The sequence below is a fragment of the Lonchura striata genome, chromosome 13, assembly GCF_050655825.1.
Source record: "Lonchura striata isolate lonStrDom1 chromosome 13, ASM5065582v1, whole genome shotgun sequence".
Lineage (NCBI taxonomy): Eukaryota > Metazoa > Chordata > Aves > Passeriformes > Estrildidae > Lonchura > Lonchura striata.
Window position 1 is genome coordinate 5,827,305 of NC_140715.1, and position 15,654 is coordinate 5,842,958.

At 40.1% G+C, this 15,654-nt stretch overlaps 1 protein-coding gene across 1 annotated transcript in view; it reads right to left on the reverse strand.

Moving 5' to 3' along the window:
• DOCK2 (dedicator of cytokinesis 2) overlaps nt 1–15,654 on the reverse strand; it is a 158,896-nt gene continuing 143,242 nt past the window's right edge. The window contains exons 43-52 of the mRNA XM_021531902.3: nt 14,525–14,609; nt 12,930–13,016; nt 12,438–12,614; nt 11,790–11,873; nt 9,698–9,835; nt 8,308–8,435; nt 5,659–5,839; nt 4,246–4,366; nt 3,130–3,272; nt 1–782 (exon numbers count right to left, since the gene is read on the reverse strand). Of these exons, the coding sequence (XP_021387577.3) occupies nt 708–782; nt 3,130–3,272; nt 4,246–4,366; nt 5,659–5,839; nt 8,308–8,435; nt 9,698–9,835; nt 11,790–11,873; nt 12,438–12,614; nt 12,930–13,016; nt 14,525–14,609 (1,219 nt within the window). The 3' untranslated portion in view covers nt 1–707. The remainder of the gene's footprint in view (nt 783–3,129; nt 3,273–4,245; nt 4,367–5,658; nt 5,840–8,307; nt 8,436–9,697; nt 9,836–11,789; nt 11,874–12,437; nt 12,615–12,929; nt 13,017–14,524; nt 14,610–15,654) is intronic.

Consider the following 15,654-nt stretch of genomic DNA (forward strand, 5'->3'; position numbering starts at 1 on the left):
CAGATTTGTAACTTTTTATTGAACAGCAGGAAATGCAGCTTTTGTTCGCCGTGCTGCTGGATGTAAGGTCAATTTGCACACTTGTAAATAAACCTCTGCATGTTTTCCACATAGCTGCTGCTCTGAAAACAACTCAGGCAGTGGTGTGACAGCCACAGACATCACCAGGGGAAGACTGAGGGTGCAGAGCAGTGTGCTGGGAGCAGCAGAGGGATCTGAGGGCTGTAAATCCAGCTCCAGCCACACAGCAAATTGTCAGTGGCTATTTTGTGCTGAGCCATCTGTTGCCTTGGCTACACTGCCAGCGAGGATTTAAGGATATCTGGATGTCTGTATGAGCTCCAGAAATCCCAAACTCTGCTGTTTGGAAAGAGCAGCCCCTGAGCTGCATCACCCAGTGAGTGCTGCTGTTGGCCTGTACACACATGTCACTTCTCAGGAACAAGCTGTGTCCCCAGGGAACACCCAGCTCCCTTTGACCTCTGCAGCCAGAGGTTTCTGTTCCACATCCCAGTGGACACATCCTGCAGTGTTTTCCTTAAATGTTATTCCTGTATCTGTATCACTAGTAACTTAGCAGAGCCCGTGGGAGATGTTGTTCATATTCTCCATCAGTGTCTTTCTTTAGAGTATCTGGTGCTCTAAAATAGAATATTTTTGTGTAGGTATGATTTTTTTCAGTTGAGAAGTGGTCTTGTAAAAATTGATCACAGATCTGTTGATGAAGGTTTGAAATGCTGTTCCACAGACTGCTTTCCATCTTCCAGAACTCTGGAAATGCGCTGAAAAAACACCAAAACAGATTTTCATATGTTAAAATTGATTCTGTGCTGGATTCAGAAGTAAATGCATTAATTACTTGTGCCTTTAAGCTGTAGCTAGAGAAAAAAATACATTGACCAAATCCTGCATGTTTTGAATTCATTTCTCTATTCTGCAAAACTTTAAACCTGTATTTAAAAATGCCCACATGATTCCAAACATGTTATGAAGCACTTCACAACTGAATTTTTAGATGTAGTTAGTCCTTTTTCTATCAAGAAAGAACATTCTATTCTCTGTCTTTTATACAATATTTAAGTTTAAATATGAGTGGATGAGATAGTGCTGAAAAGCTGCAGCTCCTGGGTCTGAAATGAGCAAGTGTGTGATAAATTGAATGTAAGTGAAATACTACAGACGTCACATTAATAGGTTATTCTTATTCCTACCAGCAAAACGTGATTATGAACACATTTAACTGAAGGCTTTCCTAAATGTTGCTATATGATCCCTGAAGGCATTATCCTTTTTTTCCTTCAAGAAAACCCAAACCACTTAAGAAAGTAATGAATACAAATGAAACCCATTACCTAGGAAAAAAAGAAACCAAAACAACAAACCGTTTGCATTGAAAGATCAGAAAAGTTGGCGTGCAAAAGAGTACAAATATTCCAGAATACCTATATTGGTAGCTACCCACATCTGCATTAAATGTCACCCTCCCATTACCTTCAAAGTAGGAAAAGCTTAACATTCTGTGTCCGAATAGCTGCTCTGGATATTATTTTTTCTCGGTTAAATACTACGCTAATGAAATAGTTTTAATTTTGTGAAAACTTCAGACAGCAGTGAAACGTTTCTCACTTTAGAGGAAAGCAGCCAGCTTTAAGCCAGAGTGAGAGGAACCGATTTCCTCTTTGCACTCATCATCTCCCCTGAGCATCCCTGCGCGGTGCCGCGCCCAGCCCGCTGCGAGCGCGGCGCCACCATCCCGGCCCGGTCCATCCCATCCCATCCTGGTGCTCCCATCCCATCCCGGTCCATCCTTTCCCATCCCGGTGCTCCCATCCCGACCCGGTCCATCCCATCCCGGCCCGGTCCATCCCATCTCATTCCATCCCATCCCATCCCGGTGCTCCCATCCCATCCCGGTCCATCCTTTCCCATCCCGGTGCTCCCATCCCATCCCGTCCATCCTTTCCCATCCCGGTGCTCCCATCCCATCCCGGTCCATCCTTTCCCATCCCGGTGCTCCCATCCCATCCCGGTCCATCCCATCCCATCCCATCCCGGTCCCGCCGCTCCCCTCCCGCCCCGCGCCCCGGCTCTCGGCGGGCCGCCCGCGCCCTCTCGCGGTGCGGGAGCGGAGCTGCACACGCCGCTGCACCCCGGCGTCCTTCCAGTCCTCTTTCCTTCCATCCCCGCATCCTTCCAGTCCTCCTTCCTTCCACCCCTGCATCCTTCCAGTCCTCCTTCCTTCCACCCCTGCATCCTTCCAGTCCTCCTTCCTTCCACCCCTGCATCCTTCCAGTCCTCCTTCCTTCCACCCCTGCATCCTTCCAGTCCTCCTTCCTTCCACCCCTGCATCTTTCCAGTCCTCCTTCCTTCCACCCCTGCATCCTTCCAGTCCTCCTTCCTTCCACCCCTGCATCCTTCCAGTCCTCCTTCCTTCCACCCCTGCATCTTTCCAGTCCTCCTTCCTTCCACCCCTGCATCCTTCCAGTCCTCCTTTCTTCCATCCCCGCATCCTTCCAGTCCTCCTTCCTTCCATCCCTGCATCCTTCTACCCCTGCATCCCTTCATCCTTCCACCCCTGCATCCTTTAGTCCTGCATCCTTCCAGTCCTCTATCCTTCTACCCTTGCGTCCCTTCATCCTTCCATCCCTCCACCCCTGCATCCTTCCAGTCCTCCACCCCTGCATCCTTCCAGTCCTCCACCCCTGCATCCTTCCAGTCCTTTATCCTTCCACCCCTGCATCCCTTCATCCTTCCATCCTTCCACCCCTGCATCCTTTAGTCCTGCATCCTTCTAGTCCTCCTTCCTTCCACCCCTGCTTTCTTCCAGTCCTCCACCCCTGCATTCTTTTAGTCCTCCATCCTTCCACCCCTGCATCCCTTCATCCTTCCATCCCTGCATCTCTCAGTTCTTCCAGTCCTCCATCCCAGCATCTTTCCCTCTGGAAATGCTGCCACAGCCAGCTTTGCCTCCACATTGAGCTCCCACCCCTCTCTCTGACAAAAGCATTAAGGAAAAAAAGCAGAGTTTGCCTTATGAGCCTGTAAGTCTCAAAAATACTTAACTTTCATAGCACAGAACTCTTGAACATGTAACCCTTCCTATTCCCCCCACAAATGCACAGGACCTACCATTGTTTTAAATAACTGGTTCACTTTCTTTCTTTTGAAGGTTTTCTTGTCACCATCTGAGGTGGAGGGGAACACTGGCTGGCTCAGCCTGTGTGAGGCAATTGTTTCATCAGATGCCACAGTGCTGACAGACAGAGTTAATCCTTAGAATGGAAACAATATTGGTTACACAAAACAAAACCAAAAAAGGAGAGTCAGACTGTAGACAAAGCACAACTCAAAATTATGAGCTACTGCATTGGTTAGAAAAAATTGAGATATTATTAATCCAACTATAACCTTAGGACAAAAAAATTAAATAATAGGGAAATAATAAACTTCATTACATTGAAACTGAACAGTAAAAAAAAAAGGACCAGTCTGGCCAAAGAATTAAAATAGTTAAATACATGACAAAGAAGTGGGCCATGGCAGTTTGTTGTGTTGTGCTAAACATCTGTTACAGTCATCTGGAAATAGAGGGGCAGTGGGAAGAATAGATGAAATACAGGCTAAGAAAGGGGATGTCCTGTGGAACAAGCTTTTTGCTGTGTGCCTCAGCCTAGAGATGAGCTCCCACTTTAGTCACACTTTTCTTTCACACAACCACCCATCTCTCTGGGGGCAGCTGTGTTATCTTGCTTCCCCTGCCTCCCATGGTGAGGGAATCTATGGGATTCCTCTCTGGCTTCAAAACCAGAAGTTAAAATCGTGTTATGGAGCAAGCTCTGGGGATATTCATCCCCCAAAGCACAGCACAGAGCATTTCTCCCTGTTTCACACACTGCCCGTGGCTGTGAGGCCCTGTTTGTGCTCCTGAGACCCTACAGAGCAGGGAAGAAGAATAAACCTTGCCTCTTTCTAGGCAGCAGGAATGCTCACACCATACAAGGAACTGAAATTTGGAGCTCCAGGAGCAACAGAATCTATATTTTGGCACAAGGTACTACGGTGTCACCCAGCATTTGGAGCAGTACAGCCTCTCATGCACAGTACACTCTTCAGTTATAATCTTTGTCCCAGTGGATTTCACAAGGGTGGAGAGAGCTGCCAGCCCTGCTTGGAACAAACCCTTCGTTGCTGTTTTCCTAACATCCCAATAAATTCAGAATTCTCACCCTAGGGTAAGCACCTCACCTGGGATAGTTGGCATAGAACGACTGACAGTGCTCATCTGCTTGAGGACAGACGTTTTCTGAGGTGCCACCACGTGTTCTGAGAGATTGGTGTCACTCATGAACTCATATTTCCTTGACAGCTGTTAAATAAAAAAGCTCCAACATTAATGACGGACTGAGACTTTGGCTCATGTATCATATGAAGTACAATCTAAAAACATGCAACAATTTTGCAGGTAATTTATAGTTAGATAAAAACTTCTCATTCTACATAGAAAAAAAAGAATTCCAAAAAAGCTACAGAAGTACTATGTGATCTGAAATCTGAATTCCTATCCTATTTTTGGCATAATACCATCAGAGAACTCTGGGTGTGATCGGCAAAGTAAAATGAAGTTTTGAAAACATTTTATTTTAATTCCTACTGCATTAACATGCCCAGCTTGGCTGCTGCAAATCCTTGTCACTGCTTTTTTGAAGCAGAAGAAAATCCTCTAACTCAATACACAGTGGGATCCCCAAAGTTTGGTGTATGTGTTGTCTAATTTTATCAAAAGCCAAAAAGGTGTTACATGGTTTTGTATATCAGAGCTTCTCAAAGCATGACTGTGCCTTATCTCTCTTTTGCACAAGGATATGCAGGGTAAGACAGTCAAAATCATCCATGAGTTTCTCCGTGCTTCCCTTCTACTCCATTCATTTTACCTTTGATGATTCCTTCAAACATTTTTGATCAAATTATTTATGCTCCCTCCACAGATTCAACAATCTGTTACTGCCTGGCTTTTTAATATAGATGAGGCCTGTGTATCTAGAGGACATATACTAAAATCAAATTCTCCTGAGGATTAAACTCTGGATATAAAAAAGGACAAGTGTAAGTGACATAAGTCTCTGTAATGATCCAGCAGGGCAATAAAAGCCCTTGGATGATCTATGGAGCGAGAGGTGCCAGCACTTCCAAACTTCAGTCTGGCACCATTTAGGGAGCACTGTTTGCAATCTTGCAGTTTCCTAACAGCTGCATGTTCCATAACAAGGTACAAAACGTACAGGGCTCATCACTTCTGAAATAGCCCTGACTGCGAGGAGCTGCCGTGAAATGTCAGCACAGTCAATTGCCTCTCGGCAGGAAAGCAGCTTAACCCTCCCCACACAGTGCTCCTTTCTCAGCTAACCAGGCTCCAGGCTCTGCAGCTCCCAGCTCTGCTATCTGCCTCCAGAAGCCAGGAGAGATCATCTGATTTTCTCACTTATTTGTTTCCTCCACAGCATTCTGCATGTTTCATTCATGGCAGGGCAGATCATCTCTGCACCCTGCATCCTTCCCTTTATGACAGCTGGACTTGTCCGGGATATATTTTTCTTTTTCTAAGGAAAGGGGTAATGTCCTCTTTTTCATGGATTATGAAACACTAAATCAGTAACATACGCATTTCATGTCAGAGATAGAAATATCAGCTGCTGCCTTCTCATCAGCAAACACCACACTGCTTCTTTTTGTTCTTTTTTTGGACCTTCTCATCTTGACTTCAGGATGAGGATTATGTTGCGGAGCAGTCTCCTCTGCTTCTGCTTTTCCTTGCTTTGGTAGCACTGCTTCCAGATCAAAGCTGCAGGAGCAAAAGAAAGAAAAGTACAAGTTGCTGAGTGATATTTTAAAAGCTGCTGGTATTCTGATGTCATTTCCCCATGAAATATAAATGCAGGTCATTCTTTCCTTCTACTTTCTAGGCAGCCTTGCAAACTGCTTGCAAACTTCAGCAGCTGCCACCTGGAGATTCAGATTAGATGCCTTCAGGCAGTGTGACACCATCTTAAAATTTAGCAAAGAATGTAAAATATTAAAACAAGCTCAAACTACTCTTTAAAGATTTGTGCATCAGCTTAAGAATTCCTAAATTAAACAGAGTAGAGCTCACACGGCAAGTTGCTGTGTGGTGATGGTGGTGCTGAAAGTGAGGCATGTACAAGGTTGTACAAGGACCAAAGGGGACAGAGCATTGCTGTCTGTTGCCATGTTTTAAATGTATTCTCCTATTTATTTCACAATATTGGACAAGAATGCACACACCCAGAGAATAACCTGCCTTCCACCTTCTCTCTTCCTCTAATTTTTGCTGTTTAAAAATCGGGCTACTTCTCATTAAAAAAAAAAAAAAAAAAGCCCATTAAATTGGTGCTGGCTTTACTCTCTTCTCAAAATTTGGAGCATGGGACTGAACTTAGGTTGCAACATCAATATTCATAAATCAAGAAGTGTGGTCACTCTGCTGACCTGTGCTGCCTAGAAACAAATTAGCATCCTAAGAAGTAAAAGCAGGTGCAGGAAGCCTGCCTGGTTCTGTCAGAGGTGTCCTGGTGTACTGCAGCACACAAATGATGATGGTCTGCTCAATCCTTCTGGAGGGCAGCAGGAGCAGCCTCAGGAATCTCAAAGAATAACAAGGAGTATCTCAAAAATCAACCCTTCCACATGAGGGTCATACACCACTGGACGTTTTCAAAGTGAACTACTCAGAAAGGGAGATCAGATGTTTAAAAAATAATCAAACACTGCTCAGCAAGTTCAGTTTTATATGCACCTTGTTTGGGAAGAAGTTTTGTGTGCCTGAAAGATAATTTATAAAGTGAACAAAACAATTTGTGGATGAAAAAACTATACCTATAATTATCCTCTCAAACTTAGAAGTCTCTTTGTTATCCATTAGACAAAGCATTTTACATTACTATAAGTGTAATCTTCCACCACCTTTTCAAATTTGTAAAGTTTATTCTTTTCCTATTCACATTTTACAAACAAAAAGATGCTAATTAAGTTAAAAACTGTTTAAAAAGAAACTTGTAAAAATCCCTGGATCCTGGTAAATTTTTGAAAAGTAATTTGATTTTTAAAATACTTCTTTTCTGAAAATGAAAAACCACTTTTTTTTTTTTTTTCCAATGAGAGTTGAACGCATATTGTCTATTAAGATTGAAACACTGTAGTTTTCAGCATGGATGAAGTGATAGCTACAATTAAAAATAATATTGGTATAGTCTGAAAAAGCTGCTGGTGGTTTTCATTCCTTTTTAAAAATATTTTTGTTTCATCCCATAAGACTGATTAAAAAATGATGGAGTTCACCCTAGGTCAGGGGTGGCTCTGTGTAGTGGAAAAGTCTCTCCTCCAACCCGTGCTTCCCAAGAAAGGCTCAGCAGTCTCTTGTTGTTCAGTCTCAAGGCAGTTTATTGCAAGTTATCTAAAAGATTTTCTCCTTTGGCTGCTGTGGTTTGCTCAGAGCTCAGGCAGAGGCACACACACACCCTGACATCCTCTCTGACCCCGACTGCTTCTTCTCTCCCCGCCAGGGCTGCTGCTCTCTTTTATATGGTACATTACGTTTTACATGGTACAGTTTTTCCCCAATGCCTATTACCTATATTAAATGGTGATTTTCTATCTTTTATATGGTACATTACGTGTTACATGTTTACAGTTTTTCCCCAATGCTATTACCTATATTAAATGGTGATTTTCTATCTTTTATATGGTACATTACGTGTTACATGTTTACAGTTTTTCCCCAATGCTATTACCTATATTAAATGGTGCTTTTCTATCTTTTATATGGTACATTACGTGTTACATGGTTACAGTTTTCCCCAATGCCTATTACCTATATTAAATGGTGCTTTTCTACTCTAAACCAATCTGTGAGTGCCAACATCACCAAGAACATGGAGGTGAGGAAGGAGAAAGAGGGAGGACAGGACAGGCCCAAATCCCAAATCCATCTTAAAACCTCTGACCCCCATGTACAAAACTGAAACCCCACTGTACAGCACTCAAAAATTCTTCCCTCTACTTTGTGACTACTTCTACTATAATATCTAAACTTTTGTGACTTCTTGTTCTTCCTGCAAGGTAGGTAAATCATTCCATGGTTCAAACCCAAACTCACAGCTGTTTCCAGCTGCCTGCCAGGGTCTCAAATGCTTCTGACCAGGGCCTGGAACCTCCAGAAATGTCTGAGGGACATTTTGAGTTCTGACAAAAAAACAGGACTGAAAAAGGACTTGTGCTGTGTTTCTGACCAACCTTTCTGAAGCAGGTTTCCTGGGAGTGCTGCAGTCTGAGCTGATGGAGCACATGGAGATGAAGGATAACTGGCGGTAGGATTTCAGCATGGACCTGGGCCGCCCCACCCTCCTGTCGTCAAACTCTGGCTGCAGGAGGAGAGAGAAACAGAACCTGTCAAACCCCTGGCTCCTCACACCAGCCCTCGGACACTGTGCACCTGTTAAACACTTGGCATTCAAGATTTTCTCTGTTCCCATTAATTACTGTGATTTATCCTGTGTCTGGATGAATTCTTACTCCTCAAACCTCCCAAATTCAATTCAAAAAGTACAAAATTTTAAATAGGTTGGGTTTTTTAAGTGTTGGTCCCTAAGAGTGTTGGAGGGTTCAAGCAAGAGGCAAGATTTCTGACTGTGGATTACAGCCTCTGTTATTGCAATTATTATTGCAATAATATTATAATACTAATAAATTATTATATAATTATAATTATATAATTATATATTATTATAATAATATCATTACATTATAATAGATATAAAGATATATTATTTCAGTATAACATATTATATATACTTTATAATATATTATACATTACATAATGCAATATAATATATACAATATTATAATATATATATATAATTAATGATTATAATATTACATTATTTAAAATAAATTATTGCAACTACAGCCTCTATGATTGCAAAATGGAAATCATATTCAGATATACATATAGAAATTTCATCATACAGGTGTATAATACAGCACATATCCAAAATTTAAGTTAGAAACTTGCTACTCCCCTTATAACAGAAGAAATAAATCTTATTATAAAATTACCAATGGTGAAAGCAAAAATATAAAATAATTTCCAGAGCATGTAATCACAAAAACCAGGCAATGTCATTCTTGCTGGCCTGCAGGACTCAGATAGAATATTTTATTCAAGAATTGTCTGGGGAGTTTGTATTCAGAAGTTATCCTTCGATTCCCAGATATTTCAGTTTGTTCTCAACTAATATTTATAGTATAATACACATGACAAGTTTTACTTCACAACACAGCTGGAAGTGGCTGGCACAGGGAGACATCAATTGCAGATCAAAGCCCTAAACCACTAAAAAAAATTACAAAAAGAACATAAGAACTTGCTTTTACTTCCTCAATAAGGCTGAAAAGACTTGAAATTTTAAGTCGTAATAAAATATACTAAAAATCTTCCAGAATGAGGAATATTTGATGTATCAGAGCATTGAATCAGCTCTTGGACGATACAACTCAGGCCCTACTGTCTTTACATCACAGGAAAACCCATAAGCAAAAAAAAAAAAATTAGCATATTTTTGATTAGAACAAGATGTGTGTTAAATAAAGAGAAATGTGGTAGAGGTTAAAAGGAGAGCAATACCAGTTCTCTGGCTCCATATTGTTTTTCCACTTTAACTTTTAATTGCATGAAACATTCCTCCATCCGGTCATGGAAAGGACGAAGATTATCAGAAACTCTTCTTTCATGAATTTTAATTCCAGCCCCAAGGAAAGGTATCTTAGGAGGAACAAAAGAAGAAAAAAGGTGAGACTTTTCAAGTGGGTCCAACAACCTCTCTGGCTCTCTTTAAATTATCTGGGAAATCAACTGCAAAACTCTTCCTGTGAGTGGCAGGAGGATTTGCCCATTGATCTCAGCTTGGAGCAGCAGATAAAAGACTGAAAAGGCTCATGGAAAATGGGTTTTCCCAGTAAATTTCTGAAAAATGTTGGTCGCCTCACAGAGGCTATTTTCTCTCTTTTATATATTTTAATGCTATGAAATTTGTGGAAAATAATTTTAGCTCCCCTTCTGCCACTAACCTTTTCTAACTGCTTTTCTTCAGCTTTTAACTCTTTTGCATTAATATCTGGGATTTGTTTGTAAAATCCACTTACATTCCATGCTTCCTTTTTTTGTTCTGACTCAGTAAGTGCTGTGAACATTGATCCATCCGTCACGTTGGTCATATTTTATAGAAGTGCAATTCCAATATAACTTTTAAAATCACGGTGTTAAAGCCCATCTGTTACTGGCAGATCTGTTAGAATCCTCTCCTTAGAAGGATTTGCAGGGATAGGTAAAAATTACCCATTTTTTCCTAATGCCAGGTGACACTGTGGTCAGGCAGCCCCACTGAATTCAGTGAGTGATTCTGATGGCCAGAACACAACAGCACACAGAGCTGTGGTGGGCAGGGACACAGCAGAAATTGTAAAGGTACAACTCAAATAATAACCAAACTAGGGTGAATCAAAATGAAACAGGAAGAAACGTCAAACACATTAAGAAAATAGTACAAACAATTCCACTGAAACTATTTGGAAGATTCATTTCAAGGCTGGGAGAGGAATGAACAGTAAATTTTTGCTGTTTCTTACCTATGAAAGAGGGAGAAAAACCTAGAATAATTGAATAGTTTGGGTTGAAAGGGACCTTTCAAAGTCATGCAGCCCAACTCCTGCCATAGACAGGGACAATTCCATCAGGTTGCTCAGAGCCAGCCTGGCCTTGGGTGCTTCCAGGGATGTTTTAGTAAGTACAAAAAATGAGACATGGAACATGAGGAGAAACACCTTGAGCCATTCATTTCTGATAGGAAAATCCCTAGATGAACTCTCACTATTTTTTTCCATTCCTCTATCTATCTATTGCTAGCAATGATTTCTATTTGGTTCATGGAAATAGTATAGATAATTTCTGAGTTTGTTTTTTCTGCTCCATTATCATTATCAGGTCGACAGAAAGATCCATTTTCCCTTGAATCTTAGCAAAAATGGAATTTTTGCTGCTACCACCTTCCATAGGTGCTTTTTCCTCCTTGAGGACAAAAGGGTTCTGCAGGCTGGTTGTCTTATCATATATACATGGTATATAAGATAATAAATAGTAAACCCAAATAACCTCAATGCTGCCAGTATGGGGAGAATATTCAGTTCTCCTCTAGAGATACAGATAAAAATATTTACTTATAGTCTTCCATGCTATTTACACAGGAGACACCTAGCAGAGATCCTGAAGGATCACTGAACATGAAAATAATTCCTGAGAGTAGCAAACACTACATTAATGTCTCTAGTGAAAAAAAAAAAAAAAAGAAAAAGAAAAAAAAGAAAGAAAAAAATCCTCCACAAAAAACCTAATACTCTAGGAAAGAATTTCCCAGGAGAGTTTCTGACATTTGCCAACCCCAGAAAGTCATGAAATCATTATGACTTTTGTCATGCTCTAAGTTTTCTCTTCAGGAATACAACCCAGATTGGAAATCCCATCCCTTTTAACCATAAATGTAGCCTGCTATATGTGGCTTCTGATAATCCATTCCAGTTGATGTGTTCTACAAAATCCCTTTCAGGGGTTAAAAAAAAGTGGAAATGACACAATCACCTCAATGCTGTGTTCTCCTGCTAGACAGGAATGGAACAAAGAACCCCTGGTGAAACCTCAGTGGTGGCTGCCAGTGAGAAATTACCTGCCAAGCAATCAGATCTTTGAGTCTGTTCAGCTTCTCTGTATCCTCTGGATGGTGTCTGATATATTCTTCTGTAAAGAAAGCCTTAGACAAAAAAAAAAAAAAAAAAAAAAAAAAAAAATACAGTCCATCATTTTGACAGACAAAGAAATCAAGCATTAATCCATAGAGCCCAGCTGGTAATCATAATATTGGTCATCAAAGAGGAGAGACACATATATGGTCCTTAGACAGATGCTGCTGGTGATAATTCCTCCCTCTATCAGTTGGGAACTGAGGTGAACTTTTTAAAAATATGCATTTGGTCTTTACCCAGCACTTCTGACTTTGAGACCCGTATTATGCACTTCTGACTTTGAGACCCTTATTATGAAGCCAAATGATTATTTCTTGTGTGAAGTTTACAGTGAAACTAAAAAAGCACAGATTTGGAGTATCATGCTTTACATCAGCTGATAAGCTCAGATATTCTGGTTTGATTTCAAAGACAGAGGTGACCAGGAAAGGAGGATATGAGGATCCTTTCAGTGATGGAATGATGGCTTTCCTATTCCCCATCCCCACTGCACTGCCACTTTATTGAAGGATGTAGGATTATGAAATGATGCACCTGAGAACGTTTTTTTGCAGGGACTTCAAAGCTCCTACCTTCTCATATTTAGCAAAGCCACCCATAACAGCTGGATCAACAATTCCATTCAGAAGCATGGAAAGTGGATTAATAGGGAGGTTCTCATCACCCTGGTACTGGTTAATCATCATCAAAATCTTTTCATTTGTTGTAGACATAGTCTCAATAGCATTCTCTAAAGGACTAATCGTGCACTGCAAAGAAACAAAAGAATTCTAAGGTTCATAAGCACATAAACAGGTCTTTTTGGTTTTATAAAACCCATGTGCATGAACAACAGTTTTACAATTCAGCAAACCCACGCAGACTTGTTCAATTCTGAAACTATAAATCAAGCATAAGATCTATTGATCCTGTATTGAGCAGTAGAAAAATTAAATATAAATAATAATGGCTTTGAATCTATGAAAAGAAGTAACTGTAGCCTTGCTGGTAATTTTGCAGACTGGTTGGTACATAAAGATTCAACAGCTGCAAGTTGGATGGGCCCTGAGCACATCAATACTCACGTGTGAAGTGGAGACCACCTCAAACCAGCGCAGGATTCCTGGAAGTTTGTAGGCTGTAACAAATGAGGTCCTCTCAATCCACATGGACTATCAAAAGACATAGCAGGAGAGAATGATACTTCAGGATTGAAATGTTCATCTTTTCTGCCTTCTGAGATGTCAGAGTGAAATGGATGTAGATGGAAAACATATGTATATTTTTTGAATATAGAGACACTGCAAACTGAATCTAGCACAGTGACTTCAACAAATAGTTTTCCTGATTTCAGATTAGGTCATCTTCAGGCATCAAAGCCTGCACAAAGCTGGGCAAAAAGGAAATTACCTTTGAATCTTTTAGTTTGTACCCCTATTTTTGCCATTACAGATGGAATGGCTGCCATTAAGTGACCTGTTCTCACCTCTGCCCAGATTATATTTCCTCCCTCCACATTAAAAAGGTATTTCTGCAATTAAAAGCAGTAATAACCCTATAACAACCTGCCAGAATTCTGACCTTTTTTTTGTTCCTCTCATTTTTCTTTTCTGAACAAGATTGGCTGTTGGTATTTTAGAATAGTTTGGAATAGCCACTGTTTCATTTACCTGACTCCTTATTTCAGTATTGCCTCACTGAGAAATACCATAATAGATGTAATGAAGACACTCCAGCAGTCCCAGTTTACACCTCTTTGAAGGAAACATGCATCTTATCTATTGTCCTCAGCAATGAAAACATCAACAATTTAGTTCTTGTAAAACCATTTCAAGGTATATTCATAAATGGGCCCAAAACTCAAGTTGGCAAAGGAAGCCAAGGTGCATCCTGAGTCTTGACAATACATTCTGGGATGTCAGAGTAGAGTTTGTGTCTGAAGTGTTGATTTAACAGCAGGTAGGAAGCTCTTACATCAAAGTGTTGACTCTGCTAATCAGCACACACAAACCAGAAATTGTGCATTTTGGAAAGAAATGGCTTTTCCCAGCAGTATGCCAAGAGCCCATAAGGCTCAGATGGGGTGCTTTTCAAAACAAACCATAAAATACCAGATACCTGTAAAATAAAAATACAGACACCATATTTTTTATGCTTAACACTGAAATGTAACTTATGGTGGGGTAGATTTCTTAGAATATTTGAAGAGTGAAGGCCATTCCTTAGCATTCCACCATTAGACATGGGAGTAAAAATGACACAGGCAGTTCTTTCACGAGGTGAGATTTCACAGGACTCATGAAAGCAGACAGCCCTCACCTCATTGCCAGCCTGGCAGCTGCTGTAAGTGCTGCAAACTACAAGCAGCAAAGCATTTGATATTTATTTACATGCCACCTTGTTTCCTAATGAAAATCTGTACCAGGAAATGCTCCTGCTTAACACAAACAAGTTGAACATGTTTAACTGCATAGTGTTTACCTGCAACTGGAACAGTGATACAAAATTAAGTACACAGGGGTAGGGCTGAAACAGAGAAGTCTTGCATTTGGTTTTTTTGAACCAGATCTTAAATTAAGGTGTCTGTAATGAGCAATCCGAGCCTAACAAAGGAGCTAGGATCAAAATTCAGTCACAGTTACAAGAACTACATCCATCACTTTGTCATTAATTTACTTACAGCAAATTCATTTTCAGGGTCAACAGATCCTTTTCTGACTGGTCTTGAATAGTGGAATTTCTGCACGTTGTTTGACTTATAAAAGCTGAAAGATTTTTAAATTACTATTGTAAAATACAGAAACCAGAAATTAATGGATCTTTTTATCACAGAGAAATATTTCATTTTGAGTAGTTGAGTTTTTAATTAAAAGTAAATTTACTGCTCAAAAAAAATTTACTTTACTGGAAACTCAGAAGGTAGCTACTTTATCTATAAATCAGAGTCAACACACAGTATTTTACAAGTATTAAGCTTCAATTTTTTATACCTGGGTGGATTTCCCAGGTATAAAAATTCCAGAACTTCCAGATTAATGTTCAAATCTACAGGATGACTAGAAGAAATTTTTCCTCTCCTATCTTGCTGTGGCACATGCCCTGCTTGCCAGCTTTATCCTGGTTTATGAAAGGAGTCTCTTTCATTCAAAATAACTGACTTAGCAGAGCAGGTATTTGCACCTGGAGTGGAACATGGCACATTAAAAAACAATTTAATCATGTCCAATGATCCTGCTCTCAATGCTGAGCAACATTCAACAAATTAAACAACTGAAGCAATTAATAACAATTTCTCGAGATAGATAATAAAATGTATATAAGTGCTTGTAGAGGGGTACACCAATGTAAAGGATCCTTTGCAAATTCATGTAAAATTCATGTTATTCATGTTAGATTCTGTTCTATTCAGCTAATTTTCATTCTCCATCATTGTGAGCACATCTTTCCACTAAACTTGCAACCACTTGGCTTTTAACACACTGGGACTGCAGTTTTGGCTAAGTCTTTTGAGTTTTGGCTAAGTATTTTGCTGTCCAGAGAAAAATCTCTCTTTTGGGTTTTTAGCATTTGTTTTTAAGATGAATTAAATTTAAACCCTTGTTAAGTAAAAGTTAATTTTTCAGGAAAAAAAAAATCTCAGAAATCTCTTCTAGTAAAACTGAACCATGTTTTGAAAGCCCAGAATATCAAATAAAGCAGCCCCAAACATCTGAGTTAAGCAAATCATGGTATGTTAGTTCACAGGAAACTATGATTTCTGATCCAAACTACTAAGATTTTCTTCATCAGAAAAGTAACACTGAGTCAGAT